The sequence below is a fragment of the Erpetoichthys calabaricus genome, chromosome 13 (assembly GCF_900747795.2).
Source record: "Erpetoichthys calabaricus chromosome 13, fErpCal1.3, whole genome shotgun sequence".
Lineage (NCBI taxonomy): Eukaryota > Metazoa > Chordata > Cladistia > Polypteriformes > Polypteridae > Erpetoichthys > Erpetoichthys calabaricus.
Window position 1 is genome coordinate 64,145,982 of NC_041406.2, and position 18,887 is coordinate 64,164,868.

General features: G+C 36.9%; 1 protein-coding gene across 2 annotated transcripts; it reads left to right on the forward strand.

Moving 5' to 3' along the window:
- The first annotated feature begins 4,923 nt into the window (after positions 1-4,923).
- Positions 4,924-18,455, forward strand: tfpi2 (tissue factor pathway inhibitor 2). 2 transcript variants are annotated; one of them, XM_051936108.1, is made up of 6 exons: positions 4,924-5,100; positions 5,309-5,488; positions 8,732-8,911; positions 12,364-12,444; positions 17,101-17,274; positions 17,832-18,455. In XM_051936108.1, the coding sequence occupies exons 1-6, from the start codon at positions 5,028-5,030 to the stop codon at positions 17,903-17,905; spliced, it is 762 nt and encodes a 253-aa protein (XP_051792068.1). In that variant the 5' UTR covers positions 4,924-5,027; the 3' UTR covers positions 17,906-18,455. The 2 variants fall into 2 exon arrangements, with proteins under 2 accessions (XP_051792068.1, XP_051792069.1); XM_051936109.1 differs by lacking the exon at positions 12,364-12,444.
- Positions 18,456-18,887: the final 432 nt, after the last annotated feature.

Sequence of the window (18,887 nt, forward strand, 5' to 3'; positions counted from 1 at the left end):
GAAATGTCGAATACAGATCGAATACGTGGACACAGGTGATATGTTAGAAGTATGTAAATATTGTAAGGCTTTGAAGTTTAAGTCAAGAGAATTTTAAAAACGAAGTTTACCTCACATGCATTTATTGGTTACTTTGCAAAAAACATTAACTGCTGATGATGTGGATTGTTTTGTCTGTGCTGAAATTCTAAACAGAGAAGCCTATCCTAAATGATTGGTACAAAGTTATTAAACACATCTCATGGACCTCATTTAATAGATTCAGCACACTGGGACTCAGAAGATTCCAAATATTGTTTTTACAGAGGTTCAGAAATAAAAGTGAAACTAATGAAATAGCAACAATTCAAATAAACAAAACTCTTAATCGTGTGTATCTGGAAAAACAAAAACGGGGGTTGGCGAGCGAAGCGAGCAGGGGGTGAAGCCCCCTAGTACCAGACTAAAGCAACTGGAGTCTTTAGCTTGGATTAAAAAGCTAAGACTGAAGAAATGCTTAATGCGTGAAATCTTTAGTAGACCGGCATCATGACCTCTTTGTTTTCTCCAGTCTGTATGCAGTGGTATGTTCAATTAGGTAAGTAGGGTCTAGTCTGTTGTCACACATAAATGTCAGAGGATCACCTTTCTAGCTCATCAGAGGTAAGCACTACCATCCCGGTACACCAGGGGGCTCAATCGTTGACTGTTTGGTGTGCCTGTTATTTTGGTTTTCTTACTATTTCATAAACAGCACCCCAACATTTCATTTGGATTCTTACCCTTGGTTGACAGCACCATTTAAAACCAAGCTGGTACAATATGTTCAAAATGGCAGCTAGTGTAGCTCCCACAGAGTGTTCCCTTTGGATCGATCCCTTAACGAAATTTGTTTTTAACTTTTCAGACCCTTGATGACAAAGAGGTTATTGTCTTCTGAGTTTATTATAGTGTTAGTGTCACTGATTATAGTGTTATTATAGTGTCTCTAACATGGAGATTTTGTCATCGGAGCAATACTAATCCATAATAAGATCATTGTCATATCTCTATTTTCTTCTCTATTGCTGTTAATAGTATTTTCCCATGGTAACATTTAGAAATTTAGCCTTAAGGAATTATGATTGTAATTTCTATCAGAGTACAGTAATCAGGTACTTTTTAAAATTCATTTAGATGGTGGAGAGTTTTATTTTTACACTGACCTTATATGCTGTTGAGTAATTAAAATTTTTAATGAAACTAAAACTACAGTATGTAATAAAAAAACTGTACTGTTTATGCAGTACTGTGCTAATATAATTCTTATTGCCACACTGTCATAACAAATTGACATTTACACTGTCAGACAAATTATAGATGCCTCTCTGACGCATATGTCAATTCCTTTAAAATGTGTACAGGTCATATGGGAGGAGGAGAGATCAATTATCTCACAATAAAGGATAAAAAAGTCTGATAGTTTATGTGTAGCTGGTGCAGCCAGGTATAATCTGTATAAAATTAGTGATCGGGGCTCTTTTAAATGGTAACTTAAAACAAAACATTAGCTGTTATTTAAAATATACTTGCTAGGTTTAAACAACCATTTCCATTTTACCAAAGTATCAACTTAATTCAGTTCTCATTTCATTTATTTATATTATGCAGAGACTCCTCATGTAGTGTAGTTAAAATGCTGGCTCTCCTGGTATGGGTTGGAGGAAGACACAGTGAGAAAGAAGAAGATCAATATTGTTTGGAACAATTTTAATGATCTTAATGCTGCTTGGGCAGCATAGAAAGATTCTACAAGAAGCAGTAAACTTTGTCAAGTTCAAATTTGAATATGGAATCTGCTCTTTAACCCAGCACTACCAGGGTAACCATCATCATCCTGTAAATCTCAAATTGGTCTGAGCTGGTTCAGTAAGTAAACTGATGAATGGCTGCCTGGAAGGCTGGATAGATGAATGGAAACATGGCTAGAAGCTGATGTTGGAGGCATATGGTCTTCATTATATATATATTGTGTGTATGTGTATATATATATATATATATATATATATATATATATATATATATATATATTCAGTACATACATATATATTCAGTATATACATCGGACTTCCAATGCAACTCGGAGTCCTGCCACGTGCAAAAGTTCGCTGATGACACTGCTATCGTGGGCTGCATCAGGAGTGGGCAGGAGGAGTATAGGAACCTCATCAAGGACTTTGTTAAATGGTGCGACTCAAACCACCTACACCTGAACACCACCAAAACCAAGGAGCTGGTGGTGTATTTTAGGAGGCCCAGACCCCTCATGGACCCCATGATCATCAGAGGTGACTGTATGCAGAGGGTACTGACCTATAAATACCTGGGAGTGCAGCTGGATGATAAATTGGACTGGACTGCCAATACTGATACTCTGTGCAAGAGAGGACAGAGCCGGTTATACTTCCTTAGAAGACTGGTGTCCTTCAACATCTGCAATAAGATGCTGCAGATGTTCTATCAGACGGTTGTGGCGAGTGCCCTCTTCTATGCGGTGGTGTGCTGGGGAGGCAACATTAAGAAGAAGGACGCCTCATGCGTGGACAAACTGGTGATGAAGGCAGGCTCTATTGTAGGCATGGAGCTGGACAGTTTGACATCTGTGGCAGAGCGACGGGCGCTCAGCAGGCTCCTATCAATTATGGAGTATCCACTGCATCCACTAAACAGTGTCATCTCCAGACAGAGGAGCAGCTTCAGCGACAGACTGCTGTCACTGTCCTGCTCCACTGACAGACTGAAGAGATCGTTCCTCCCCCAAACTATGCGACTCTTCAATTCCACCCTTGGGTAAACGTTAACATCATTCAAAGTTATTGTCTGTTTTTACCTGCATTTTTATTACTCTTTAATTTAATATTGTTTTTTTTTTTTTTTTGTATCAGTATGCTGCTGCTGGAGTATGTGAATTTCCCCTTGGGATTAATGAAGTATCTATCTATCTATTACACTAAGAAATCAATAACATAAAAACAAAACAAAAAAGTGTGACTCTTAAAAAACATTGTTGGGAAGCCTTGAACTGTATTATAGTTGGTAAGCATGACGTGACTTATTAAAGGGCTAACCTGGGCTGCAGCTTAGGGCTCTGAAATGAATCATGATTAAAAAAAAATATTCTTTGTTTTTCAAAGAAATTTTCATGCAGCTTTACTGGCTGATTAAGTCCTCTTTAACCCCCGTTACCTTTATCCCTGAGACAACACATTCACCCCTGTAACTTCACACTCTCCATCTTCCCCTGAGTTTACAAGTCTCCACCAAATTGCATGTGGTCATGAAGGGTGACTGTTCCAACAGCATTTGGATTGCTGCAGGATTGTTGCACAGTGGTTGTTGGTGCATAAAATGTGTGAAGAAGAAAGCAATTTATTGTGTGATAATAGTGACAGTTGTTCAGAAATGGCCAGTGACAGCATGATAGATTCTAGGTCTAGTGACAGTGGCCCATAAGTAAACTATAATTCCATTTCTGAATGGTATCACAAGAATGTTGGGCAACTTTCAAAGATGCCATTCACTGATCACCAAGGTGCATGAGAGATATATCAGATGCTGATGATCCATTACAGAATTTCAGACTGTTCAAAAATGATAGCAAGTTAGATGTAATTGTGAAAGAGCTCAAACTGCACAGCAGCACACACTGAAACCAAATTACTGATTTCAGTCACGACAAGCGGCTGGCTTTCTTTGCACTTATTGTATGTAACAATTCAAAAGCCTCAAGTTGAAATGTGCTCAATCAACAAAATCTTTCTTTGAAATGAGTGGTGGACAGCAGAACACAAGTGAAAAATGTTTTGGCTTATTTCTCTGGTGTTTGTATTTTGTTACCTGACACCTCACACAGTAATTAGAGATACTTTTTGAAAATAAAATAATATTCACTACACTTGACATTCCAGAGCAAAATATTGTTTGAAAAATCATGTATGGGTTGAAAAATTCATTTCAAATGAAGCCATGAAAACATTGTGCAGTTACTGAGTTGGCAGTATCTCTGCTGAAAAACAGGTTAAGTTTAATGGTGGGTGGACAACCAGGCAGAGTCTGCAAATTGGTGAAAAACTAAACCTGCGGAGGTGTTTTTAGTTGGATTTAGATTAAAATTGTATTCTTAGTTTTACCTTAATAGCAGAAAATACCTGATATTGTTAAAGTAAATTGGTGCCAGAATGTTTTTAAATATTTCCCTCCTCTTTCTTCTTCTTCTCTCTCTTTCAAAACATACTGTAGCTGAAGGACCAGACGCTCTTTGTTATTGATATTTCACATAGCCATTTGAACACAGTATGCCATCAAGAATCATTTTAAGCTTTGGTATTCTCAATTATATATGTAGTTTACAATCACAGATGCTGTTTCTGTTTTTTTTTTGCTTTGTTTTGGTTTTTTGAGGCTATCCATACACCAACTACATACTTTTGGTATTGTTCTGTACTGCCTATTCAGGTAACTTTGACATTACATGCTAGTTTTCCCGTGGTTATAACAGAACAGCTAGGTGAACCTGAACAATGGGTCGAGCTCAAAAGCACCACATATGTATAATGTATAATATATATATATAAAGAAATCCACCACATTTTTAGCATTGCATTAGTAGTTAAGCTTTAAAACAAAGGAAAGCGACCAACTTTACCCGGAATCTACTCGACCCGTTTTTTTTGTTTGTTTGGGTTTTTTTTTGTAATTTTAAGGCTTCACATGAAACTAAATCGATGGGAATTGTTGACGCTATGTTGTTTTAACTTTTAATTAACCTCGCTGGTTTAGTCATCTGTGAGCCAGCAGTGCCACAGTAAAAACTAGAAATAAAACCACGAAGAAACTTTCACTGAGTGGAAATGATTCATAAACCCTTCCCACAGGAGCTTTGAATACCGGAAAACCGCTGGTTTATAAACGAAGCCAACAGAGAGTGGACGTTCAGATCGCCGTCTTCCCTGCACTTTAAAGTGGCAGTGCTGCGTTTCTCAAAAGTTATATCGCTAAGCAGAATCAGGATGAAGAAACTCTTGCTTCTTTCGTTAATATTTGCCGTCTTGCTCTTTCAAGTAACGGGGAAGCAAATCTCGGGTAATATTTTGTTTTCTTTCTATGACGTGTATAAATGTTAAAAATAGCTCGGTATTTATCGGCAGATCACCACAGTGAGTTTGTCTTGATTTTAATGTGACAAGTCTTTAAAGCAGTTAAAGTAAAAAAAAAAAAAAAAAGTGATCTTTATGAATAAGTAGCTGTTTGAATGTTAAAGGCGTCAATGTTCTAATTTCATCTTCTTCAGATAACCGGGACATCTGTCTGCTTCCCAAAGACGACGGGCCCTGCAGAGCCATTTTATCTCGGTACTATTACAACAGATACACGCAGCAGTGCGAGGAGTTCGAATACGGAGGCTGCGAAGGAAATGCAAACAACTTTGAAACTTTTGAGGATTGTGAAAAAACCTGTTGGATGATTAAAAGTAAGTTGGATTCGGTTCATTTCTTGTTACACCGCGGTCGCTGAATGAACCCCAAAACTGGGAGAACACCACAAGTTGAAATGTTTCAGTCTAACTGAGACAGACCGTAGTACATCCCATAGGAAATGTTAGTTATATTTCTACAGATTTTTTAAAATTAATTTAATTCCCTATAGCAAAGTAAACAAATTACATTTAGATTTTAAATTATTTTCTAAAATATTTGAAACGCTTAAGGAATAGCGAGTGATTCTGCTTCAGGTTCCATCCAACTATCCAGCCAACCATCCATTTAGTTCCAGCTTAGTCCAATTTGATGAATCATTTGCAAAAATGACTCATCTGTTGTAAAAATAGAAAATCAAACGTGACGTGGAGATTTGTGAATAACAGGGTATTTTTCATAATCTTTGGGCATCCCGTATATGTGAAAGTTATGCGTGTTAGATTAACGGACTGCAATAGAGATGAGCAAATGTATGAGTGAATACCTGCCTGGAAGTGCGCCCGGGTTTGGTTCTTACACTGCTTTCGGCTTCCAGCTACCCCCGGCTGGAAAGAAAGGCCAGGCGGTAAATAAATTATTAGATTATTAAGCACGAGTACTCTTGTGTGCCATTGCCGCAAAATAATAGATAGATAGATCCTGTAAAACATCGAGTTTACAGTGTTGTGTTACTGGGTTTGCCTCAGCGGTTGCTAGGAAATTGACAGTTTATTCAATCCAATTTAAAGGAATGCTCCTTTCCCGGAGATTTTGTTAATTTGTCTCCGGTGAGTGCGCTTACAGTCGGTTTGTTTTATAGTTACCGTATAATTATCTGGATGTGTTAATCCACCTCTTAATTGTTTAACTAACAGTTTTATGCCAAAACTGAACTCTTTGTTAACGTGTTTAAAGACTCCCTATTTTAATATAGTATCACTGTAGGTAAATTCGCACAATCAAAAAAAGACAAACTGCTCAGAATATTATGCAACTTGTGGAGGAACCTCATTTGTAAGGTATTTCTTTCATGTAACTGTATTTTCACTCCCAAAAATTAGATTTACTGTAAGAAAACTCTGCAAACTATGCACAAAATGTACATCTTTTGCTATCCATGTATATATAATTCAGAGGTACAAAAAAGACAAGAAATAAGAGTCATTTGTGTATATTGTTACATCATCTTTTGCATTATTTATACAAAATACTTTTTAAGTGAAGTTAGATTTTTAAAAAGGTATTAATTGTAGTAACCACAAATGTAAGCATTTAATGATAAATAAGGTTTTCACTCCCCCACCAAAAAATGACGTTTTAAAACTGTGTAGAATCTGTCCAACTGATTGCTGACATCAAAGTACAAACTAAATGATAGAAGAGGTTTTTTTATTATGTCTCTATTATCTGTTTCATAATTAATTGTCTTTGTTTATTTGTTCATTTGTTACTCTTGATGCGATGGTGTACAAAGCAGGATTCTAAAATGAATGGCTGCATTTATGTATTTATCAGATTCTTTATACAAATATTTATATATATATATATATATTGTACATCCACACTGCACTCTTAAAAGTAATAGTTCTTTAAAACCATTTTATGGTTCTTTACTGGATTGTGTGGTTCCGTGTAGAACTATTGCTTGACAAAGCACAATTTAATTCTGGGAAGGATTCTCTGCATATAAAGGTGGTTCTTTGTGCTTTGAAAAACTTCTTAATACATTAAAAAGAAAAACAAATCTTTAATGTGTGGCTAGGGTGCTTATCAGGACACTGACAGATTAAGAAATCACGGACTGTGTTATTGTATGCAGCAGTAGTCCATTGAAAATCATGACCCATTGGTATTTCACAAATTTGTTACCATCTGTTCATGGTTATTTACTGTATGGAGCTTGTTAGGATCTAACTAAATAAAGGCTCTTTCTGAAACCTTCATGTGGACGCGTCTTTTGGGAACCAAATATGGTTCCCCTATGGCATTTTTAAGAGTGTGTGTATATAATACTGTACATGTATAGTATAAATGCTAATGTTTAATGTATTTGCTGTTGTGTAGACAGCATCTTACGAAATATGTAACTCTCTGTATGGTTGCAGTTAGTTTTAACAAATATAATTGTACTTTTAAAATTGCAAATTGTTATTGTTTTTGCAGGGTGGCCAGGTTCCTAAAAAATATATAGCCCAAAGACAGTTTAAAAATAGTCAATTTGCCCAAAAGACTAGCCCAATGCCTGCGGTAGACAGAATGGCACACTGATGTCGGGGTGACAGACTTAGGTACACCATCAAAGCCCAAGCCAGTTGAGATATTTCAGAGTGACAGAGTAAGTATTACACAATGGGAGGAGGGCTTGGTGATTTTACAATGGTTTACAATGGTGGAGTGGGGTTGAAAAATAGCCCAAAATACTGTGTTCTTTTTAAAAAAAAAAGTAGCCCAAAAAACCACAACTGCTAAAGCCCATTTTTTCCTTTGGAAGATGATCAAAATTGGCCTGATTGGATGAGAAAACCACGAACCTGGCAATACTGTTGTTCGGGAAACATCTGATGAATTGGATATGAGAAAGGAATAAGCATACATTTAAGCTTTTTCAGAATTCAGTGCCCCTGAAGGACTGATATTCCTAATGGCACATAGTGCATCATGTTATTATCTCAAATTGCCCAAAGATTTTCTGTCTTATCGGTTGAAAAATGAAGTATTCTATACCTTATAGAAAATCAAAAATTTCCCACATTACCAGTTCTTGAGAACCAGGGAGAAAATGCATAAACTTATTTGTATAATATCATAACATAACATTCTGTTACTTGCTTAATCCAGTTCAGGGTCAGCAGGAAATGTTTTGGGCAGCGTGCCACTCCATTTCATGTCCTATATACGTATATGTCTTTGGAGGATGTATGAGGAAATCTGAATACCCAGGGGAAACCCAGGCAGTCGTGAGAAGAATATGACCATGCATTAGAGATGAACCTTGGAGGGTAGATCTGTGAGGCAGCAGTGTTGAGCATCGCTTAACCACGCTACCTACCACCTGCCTACTAATTTAATATCACTACAAAAATACAACTAAAGTTACTTGTCCTTTTCCCATCACACTCATAATCTAATGCTTTAAATGTAGCATATCTGTGATTTTTTTTGTATATTTTGCCTACAGTTTTGTTTTGTTTATTTACAAACTTTATTATATTATAGTAAGTAGCACAAAGATTTTTTAAACTGTTTTCTTTTCACAGAGGTCCCAAAAATCTGTAGACTTGAAGCAGATGAAGGCCCATGTCGTGCCTTGCTAAAAATATATTTTTACAACTTCACTTCCATGGCGTGTGAACCTTTCTATTATGGAGGCTGCTATGGCAATGACAACCGATTTGATAATAGAGCTTCCTGTCTAAGCTTTTGTAGTCCACAGACAGGTATGTGATGGTTCTGTGCCACATTGCACTCTCTCCTCATTTCAAAACATAAAACAACATGACTTTGATTATCACCACATATATCTGATAGCTGCCTTACTTTTTAATGCTTTAGCTGCTTTTTCTTTCATTTTCTTTCTCTTGTAAACTGGCTTATAAGACACTGGGCAAAAAGCATTAAATTAAAGTTCATAAAATATGGCTGTGTTTGCACAAATTTAATGCTGTGTTGTCACATCTCTTTATTCCAACTCAGTGCATGCCAGAATGGTTAACATTAGTAACCCATTATCAGGGTCATTTGTCTAATTTTTACCCTTTAATCAAACTCAGTAATGCACATTTGGTCTAACACTCACATTGTGTATTCTGTTTCCCATCTAATGATTCTACTTGTGCCATTAAGTCCCTTTTGAAATATAGTTTGCGTTGAAAACAGCTGGATGTGATTGTTGTAGCAAAAGAATAATTTATTCCTGTCCATGACTTAGCTCTCTAATGCTTATGTGGATTAAATCTAAAGCATTACAACTCTTACTAGTTCATATGTGGGTCCAGATTATTGCTCTACTTTTGTTTCTTCCTCATCTGTGTAAGTGTTGCAAAGCCTGAGCACTTTGACAGCTTGGACAATAAATCAACTATAATATTTAGCTGTTGATCCACCATTAAATATGATTTGATTGTTTAAAGCAATTTTCAACAAATACAACATTGCAACTCAACATCCTTGTATGTGCACAGCAAATATCCCTCACTGAAAAACAGCGTCTGTTAAATTGTTGTGTGTATATGGCGCATGGTAACCAGGAGCCCCCTCTACCTCCCTGCTGTTTAATATTCTCATGCCAGTGTCATGCTGTGTGATTTAAAACTATTGAGGTCAAAGGACGTTGGTTATTATGGAGCTTATAGTCAACTATTTTATAATTGTTGATTCAAGATGAGTAAACAGCTTGCAGAAGCAGCAGCCCCCAAAACATATTTATTGTGTATACAGTAAGTAATTATGAATGTAAGACATTGTTCTCTTAAAGGCCATTAGTTGCACAACATGCACAAAGCAAAACATTTCCCAGTAACAAAGACCACCCACCAGGAGGCATGAACATAAATCTGTCTTATGTATGCTGTAGTGTATGCAATTTAAAGCAAAATTGACATGTAAATAGTCACCTTTTCAAGATTTTTCTATTTCAATATTCACCTCTTTTATTCCTCTAACTATATATATTTTGTACCTTTACTTAAATACTACCATATAATCAAATTTTAGGGAAGCACTCACAGAATTTAGAGTTTTTCTCATAAGGCAAATTATCTTTCTCAAACTAAAAACTAGTTCATTGTAAGATTTTATCTAATTCAATTTAATTTTAAACAGCACACTTCATTTAAAAAGTTCTGAGTATTATACACATTTACAAATGTAATTATAAAGTAAAATAAATTCAATAATGACAGAATGCAATAAGACATTCAAAACAATTTTATCAACACAAAAATACCACAGAATACGTTCACACTAACATATATAAAATGTAGATATTACTGTTACACCTCCTGATAGTACTATTATATTATCCATCCAGGTGTCACAGTGGTAGTGCTGCTGCAGTAAGGAAATTGTGGGTTTGCTTCCCAGGTTCTCACTGCGTGCAGAGCGCTTTGAGTAGTGAGAACAGCTCTATATGGTATACATGTACAGAATTATTATTTTTAGATCTAAATGGTAATTATGTAAATACTGTTATATGAAGGTAAGGTTAGCTGCTATAAGATAAAGGAAAAGAAAACTCTGTTGTGCTGAGATTTCTGATTAAACAAATAGATAGATAGATAGATAGATAGATAGATAGATAGATAGATAGATAGATAGATAGATAGATAGATAGATAGATAGATAGATAGATAGATAGATACTTTATTAATCCCAAGGGGAAATTCACTTACTCTAGCAGCAGCATACTGATACAAAAACAATATTAAATTAAAGAGTAATAAAAATGCAGGTAAAAACAGACAATAACTTTGAATAATGTTAACATTTACCCTCCCGGGTGGAATTGAAGAGTCGCATAGTTTGGGGGAGGAACGATCTCCTCAGTCTGTCAGTGGAGCAGGACAGTGACAGCAGTCTGTCGCTGAAGCTGCTCCTCTGTCTGGAGTTGACACTGTTTAGTGGATGCGGTGGATTCTCCATAATTGATAGGAGCCTGCTGAGCGCCCGTCGCTCCGCCACAGATGTCAAACTGTCCAGCTCCATGCCTACAATAGAGCCTGCCTTCCTCACCAGTTTGTCCAGGCGTGAGGCGTCCTTCTTCTTAATGCTGCCCCCCCAGCACACCACCGCGTAGAAGAGGGCGCTCGCCACAACCGTCTGATAGAACATTTGCAGCATCTTATTGCAGATGTTGAAGGACACAAGTCTTCTAAGTAAGAATCAGTATTGGCAGTCCAGTCCAATTTATCATCCAGCTGCACTCCCAGGTATTTATAGGTCTGCACCCTCTGCACACAGTCACCTCCGACGATCACGGGGTCCATGAGGGGTGTGGGTCTCCTAAAATCTACCACCAGTTCCTTGGTTTTGCTGGTGTTCAGGTGTAGGTGGTTTGAGTCGCACCATTTAACAAAGTCCTTGATGAGGTTACTATACTCCTCCTCCTGCCCACTCCTGATGCAGCCCATGATAGCAGCGAACTTTTGCCTGTTGCAGGACTCCGAGTTGTATTGGAAGTCCGATGTATATAGGCTGAACAGGACCGAAGAAAGTACAGTCTCCTGTGGTGCTCCTGTGTTGCTGACCACAATGTCAGACCTGCAATTCCCGAGACGCACATACTGAGGTCTGTTTGTAAGATACTCCATGATCCGTGCCACCAGGTATGAATCTACTCCCATCTCTGTCAGCTTGTCCCTAGGGAGCAGAGGTTGGATGGTGTTGAAGGCGCTAGAGCAGGAGCCTGTAGTATTTAGGCAATTTTAAATTGGTATCTTGTGGAGTTTAACTTCCCCTGAGCTTTCAGTTCACTTCATTTAAGTTTATTTGTATATAACACTCTTCACAGATTACAAGTAAAATATAAATTACGCATTTTGCAAAATATACAATGTACAGACCTGAAAATACAGATTTAGTCAAACACATAGTTAACAAAACAATTTCAGTCTCATTAAAATAAATGCATCCTTACAATGTATGTCAATCACCACTGAGATATGGTCATTTGACAGCAGTAGGAAAACAAAAGCTCCAGTATGCATTATCCCCTAGAGAAAATTAACCTCTGGGGGCCATAGGGCAGCATAACAGACAAAAGTCAGATACATTTCTGTGCCCCTCCTGGGCATTCCACTGCATTATATGAGATTGTTCTGCAGGCAACAAAATTCTTTCATCCTTGGATTCTGAGGCTCTCCAGTAATTGTGGTGTCTTTCCCTTGGGCAGGAGAACAGCTTGGGAATATGGCAGTGGCACCAAGTGCCACAGCAGAATATCGAGAAGAGAAGAGAAGGAGAATAGAGAAGGGTCAGTAATGGTGTTCTGCAGCACAGCCTAATGTCTGTGATTTTGGTGAAATATGACAAAAGTGTGATGATGAGTTTTTTGATAGTTATGCTAATTTCTGTGGTCTTTAAAGGGTCACATTGCAAAGTCAGGATGATTAACTTTATCTAAGTAGTACCTCAGATCAGGACACCAGAATTGGAATATTTTAGTAGCAGTCAATTTAAGTGGTTATTACTAAAACAAAATTGCTAAAACATATTAATTAAAAAACACTAACAATTTTAAGAAATATATACTATGCTACGTTCATGAGAATGAAGCAGGCAGATCATTTCCAATTCTTGGTAACCTGTACATAAATACTGTGGGTTAGTTTTTCAGCAGCTTAAAATACAACAATTTGTAAGCACCTACACCAGTGGGAAGAGCTTTCAAGGCTCTCAGTGGCTTTGTGCATGAGAATTGCTAAAGGTTTTGAATGGTACAATGTATACTGTTATAATCCTATCAGCAGATGGAAAATAGTTGTGTTACTACACACAGTATGCTTAAGACACCAAAATAATATTTAAAAGACACATCATAGAAGAGAATGAAATGCAAAGAAGTATTGAATATGTTTGAGAGCATAAGTGAAGAGGAAATAGTAAAAAAAATTATCCTACAGAAGGATAGACAAGATTAAAATTGTAAGAGAGGTTTTGGGTGCTAAGGTGAAAGTGTGGAGGAATTAAAAGAATTCAGAGGAGACTCTCTGCTCACTTCTGGTTTCTGTGCCTCTAACCACTGCTGTGGCTGTCCATTTTTTATTTTTTAGCCTAATACCAACTAGTATAGACATTGCATGCTCCCTGTACAGTTGCCTTTGTCACAACCCTTTTCTCCCACAGAGTAATTTTATTTATGCATTTTTAATAATGTGTTGTGTCAACAATTTCATCACTGCGTGTTTTAATAATTTTTAAAAAATTTTATTTTTTATTTTTTGGGCATTCATATTTTTGAGCATAGCTCATTTCTTACAATATTTCTTTTATTGATATCTTGAATATCCTCATTAATTCATCATTTAATTTGCATTGCTTCACATTGGGCCCCTATTTTAAACTAGTGCTTTCGTAAAAGCTTTAGGAGGCCATGGCTCTTATGAGGATGTTTTCGCTCAGATGTTTTGGTGTTTTTTGATTTGGTGTTTTACCATTGCGAGGTTCTCTTCCTTTCTTCTCACCAGTCTTCTTGCAACCCTTCAAAGCAACAGATAGTGAGAATAAGAAATTAATCTCTCACAGGTCTTCATTGGAAAACCAGGCCTTTGTCTCTTAGTGATTCTAGTGTATTTACAGGAATATACAGTTGGCATTGATAAGATGCTTTTTGTACTGGGGGCTTAGCAACCGATATCTTTATGCTGAAGAGTATGTTAAAATAAAAATTTTGTAATCAGATCAGAAATGAACCTGAAGCCAACACAGGGACTTAGTAAAAGCAGTGAAGTTATGTGACAAGTTATAATCCATTTAAGCAAAAGAAGATTAAAAGGTGACATGATGAAAGAGTTTAAAATTATGAAGAGAATTAGTACAGTGGATTGAGACTGTTATTTTAAAATGAGTTCATCAAGAACACAGGGACACAGTTGAAATTTTTTAAGGGTAAATTTCACACAAACGTTAGGAAGTTTTTCTTTATACAGAGTACCGTAGACACTTGGAATAAGCTACCAAGTAGTGTGGTAGACAGTAAGACTTCAGGAACTTTCAAAACTAGACTTGATGTTATTTTAGAAGAATCAAGTGGATAGGACTAGTGAGCTTTGTTGGGCTGAATGACCTGTTCTTGTCTAGATTGTTCTAATGTTGTAATGTTCTAATGAGTAGTGGTACAGTAGAATGATTTGAACAGCCTGACACTAAAGCATTCTGGTAGTCAGATGTACTTGATTCAGTTGACTGAACTATATTATAATACCCTACACAAAGCTAGAAAAAACAGATCTTGGATAGTTTAGATATGTGTCAAGTAAAGGTTAGATCAAGCCAAGAAACCAAAATATTAATTTCATGTAGATCAAACTTATGTTTAAGCACTTTGAATTAAAACTTGTCAGCAAAAGTTGTTTAATTGGAGTTTAGAGTCTCAAGGACCACACGCTGTGACGACACTACTGTATATTGGGTGCAAGGCAGGAACCATCCCTGGACAGGACACCTTTCAATGAGAGAACACAATTATGGACCAATTTAGAGTTACCACTAGACCTATGTTTTATGACTGTTGGAAAAATACCAAGGAACTGGAATAAAAAAGAATGTGGACAGAATGAGAACTGAGGAGACCGAGTCTGACTTGTGACCTGAGTACTATCAGCATGGAACCCTCATATTCTGTAATGCCTTAGTTTTTTGTTTTTTTTTCTTTGCATATGTTAGAGATGAGCACTTTTGTTTGATGGATTACTGTAAATTGGCTGCATTTGTGTGAATATTGACAAGGCTTGTGATGGAGCTGGGCCCTATCTGGGAGCTGGTTCATGTCCACAAACCTAAAACTGGATGAAGTAGTTTTAGTAAACGAGAAGGTGAATGAAATGTGCAAATCAACCAAACAATTTAAAAGTACTGATCTTGAATGGCAAAATGTTAAAGCTGTGTTAGAATTAGCTCACTTTTGTATGTGGCTTAAATGAATTAGTAAGGAAAATTCTAGTCTGTTTTTTATTTGCTCCTTGGTATATGAAAGCATGCTGAAATTCGTAGTGTAAATTGACTTAAAGTAATTACCATTGTTACATGCTTCCATCCATCCATTATCCAATCCGCTATATCCTAACTACAGGGTCACGGGGGTCTGCTGGAGCCAATCTCAGCCAAAACAGGGCACAAGGCAGGGAACAAACCCCGGGCAGGGTGCCAGCCCACAGCAGGGCACACACACACACACACACACCAAGCACACACTAGGGACAATATAGAATCGCCAATCCACCTAACCTGCATGTCTTTGGATTGTGGGAGGAAACCGGAGTACCCGGAGGAAACCCATGCAGACATGGGGAGAACATGCAAACTCCATGCAGGGAGGACCTGGGAAGTGAACCCGGGTCTCCTAACTGCGAGGCATGTTACATGCTTGCAAGTGCTATATGTAACCCATTAGTGATAAATATCATAAAATACCTTTCAAATAATGGTACTGCACTACTCCATTTACCTAATTTTCGACATTTATTAGCTTTTCGTCTAGTCTACATGATAGCCATTTTATGACTATGAAACTAAGGACCTCATTTTGGCAGCTGTACACATCAGTCAGGTCTGTGCCAGCGATAAATACATCACAGCCTTAAACAAACATTAAAACAGTAATCCCCACCCCAGGACACTTGTTAGGTAAAAAAGTATAACTAATGTCCAACAGAATTTTTTAAAATAATATTCAATGGGATGCCCAGGGCTGTGAAGAAAGGAAGTAAAAAATTTGAAGGGGCAACTGGCTAAGCTAGAAAAACCCAGAAAATGGCCAATAAACTAGTGGTGATGATTATGATGGGGCATTTTATTGTGTCCTTTTTTTTTTAACAATAATCATTGCAGAAAATTAAGCGCTTTGTGCAGTCATGCAGATGTGGAAAGAGAATTTTAAACACAGGTGTCAGGACTATTCTCAATTAAGGGCGATCTAGGTTCTGTTTTACTGTTGCACTTAATATGATTATCAAGCAAATTTGTTTAAAAGTGATATATATGTTCATCTGCTGCAAATAAAGTAAAACTAAGTTCTAAATTCCTCACAGTTTAGTGTCTAATTACATGCTTAACTCACTTTTTGTGCTGAGGATAAGTGTGCTGTATACTGAATATAACAAATCTAATGAAGTGAAAGGTCTGCTTTCTGTTACTGCACAGTGATGAGATACATTTTGTATTTTTAGCAGAACAGTAAGTAAGTAACTACTAAGCATAAATTTAATGTATTATTACATTTCCATTTCTTGTTGTTCAGTAGTTTACCCACTTATATGTTGTGAAATGAATAGCCTCAACACACGAAAAAGGATTGGGGCAGCCACCCGTGTACTTGACCTTGGCTGCAAAAAGGCAAAGTTTTCAGTACAATAGAGTAGAGAGTCCAAAACAGAACTGATTAACGGAGGGAGGAAGTCGGGCTTTATAGGAAGTCAGAGGAAGTGAGATCATCTTCTGGCCTGGGACCAGATGTGATGTCATCCTCTGGGCTGTGGCTGGAAGTGATGTCCTCAGAGCTGAACTGGAAGTGACGTCTTTGGATTTGGGCAGAATTTCCCGTGTCTGGTCTGCGGGGATAAAATAAGAAGGTTTAGTACATCCATGCCACCCCCCGGCCTGGTGTGGGGAATCCCCTTCCTGTGGTCCCTGTAGCTGGCTCCCATACAATGTGTGTGACAATGGTAAAAGCATTCTTGCGAAAGGGCTGCCAGTGTCAGCTGGTGTGGTGTTGTTGCTCTTAGTGTTGCCCTTACAGCAGAGCCCTTTAGTAAAATGTAGTGATACATTTTTTGTATCAGCCTAACATGTCTTTTATATTTTGGTGAAATGGCAAATACATTTTTGTATAACCCAATTTATTTAATGAGCTTTTCCAGTATTTGAAGTTGAATGTACTGTGTATTCATTTAATTTTTTTCTCTGTCTCTAGAAATTCCTTCCATCTGCATTGGACCTGTAGATCCTGGTTCTTGTTCTGCATCTGTTACTCGATATTACTATGATATAAAACTTAAGGCATGTAAGGAGTTCACATATTCTGGATGTGGTGGCAATTCAAATAATTTTCCTTCAATTGAATCATGCACATCTATTTGTAAAAAAGGTATGTACTGTATTTTGAATTTAGAAAAGTCATAACTAATAGTTGTAAGATGTAAGGACAGAGACCGTCAGTGTCTTGGGGCACTCTGAGGCAAACCCTGTATAATAGAATGTATTAATTCAAAAGAAATGAGTGAAAATGTATAAAAATAGTCTTCTCAGATGTGAGCCCAAGATGGTGGGTCTTCTGGTCATATGGCAGCCAGGCAGGAAGAGGTGAGTCCATGTGGATGGACACCGGAAGTGAGGTTGGTGAAGAACTGTCAATTGAGTGAGGAAAGATGGAGAACATTATCATACAGTGCCACTCTCTGTTCCTGAGCACTTAAACTGTCTCCCATGCACACACTTTATTATTCTCTTATCTTGCCCTGCTGCTGTGGGGACATTACATATGTACTCAGTAATGTGATAAAATAAAATGTCTTTTCTAAAAGTACAGTATTCTGTTGTAAAGGAACTGGTAACAAGCTTTTTATGATTGACATAGTTACATCTGTCAACATAATAAGTGTATTTTTAGTCCATTTAATATATGATTTAATCCTTGTGTTTCAGGGCGAATGAATAATAAGATGCATTTGACAACAAAAATGAAAATTAGAAGGAAAAAGCTCCAAAATGACAACTAAACTAATAAAAAGACTAACCTGATATCAATAAACAATGAAGTTGGAAGCAATGTAAGCAAAGTTTGGTGGCATTCTATATTGAACTGCAGGATGTAATTGCGGTGTAAAGTACCTATTTGTTTAAAGACAAGATCAGATTACTCAGTGGTCGATTAAATTGGTTATGGTTGCACTGCTTTAATGAGTTGTACACTACTGTTTTATTATGGTTTGTATAAGTGTTTAATATTTCACTAAAAAACATGTTTAACCTCATGCTACTGAAAAGAACAGGCATATAATAAACACTTGTGTTGTATTGTTTAAATAGTAAATGGATATTAAATTTATTTAATGCGTACTGTAAATATTTGAAATATGAGTTGCATTGTATATTGTGCGAATGCTGTAAGGGTAGACATTTTAAAAAACTTTCTGTAAACAGTGAGTACGTGTTTGTTGGAGTATGTTGTAAAGGTCTTGTGTCTAGGTTCACTATTTTTGTATACTGTTTTTACTATATATTTATGCTTCTAACACCCATTTCAATAAAGTGATTATGTAATATTTATTTTTAGTAGTTTCTTTTTAATGTTGTGAATACTAATTAAATTTAATATAGAATAATAATCCAATGTATTTGTAATTTATGGTACTGGGGGTACATTGAGGTCTTAAAAATAAACCCTAATAGGGAATCCAGTTCATGGTAAGTGTCCATGTGCAAAATATATACTTTGAAAAAGTAAAAGCTATACAGTAATCCCTCCTCCATCGCGGGGGTTGCGTTCCAGAACCCCCCGCGAAAGTTGAAAATCCGCGAAGTAGAAACCATATGTTTATATGGTTATTTTTATATTGTCATGCTTGGGTCACAGATTTGCACAGAAACACAGGAGGTTGTAGAGAGACAGGAACGGTATTCAAACACTGCAAACAAACATTTGTCTCTTTTTCAAAAGTTTAAACTGTGCTCCATAACAAGACAGAGATGACAGTTCCG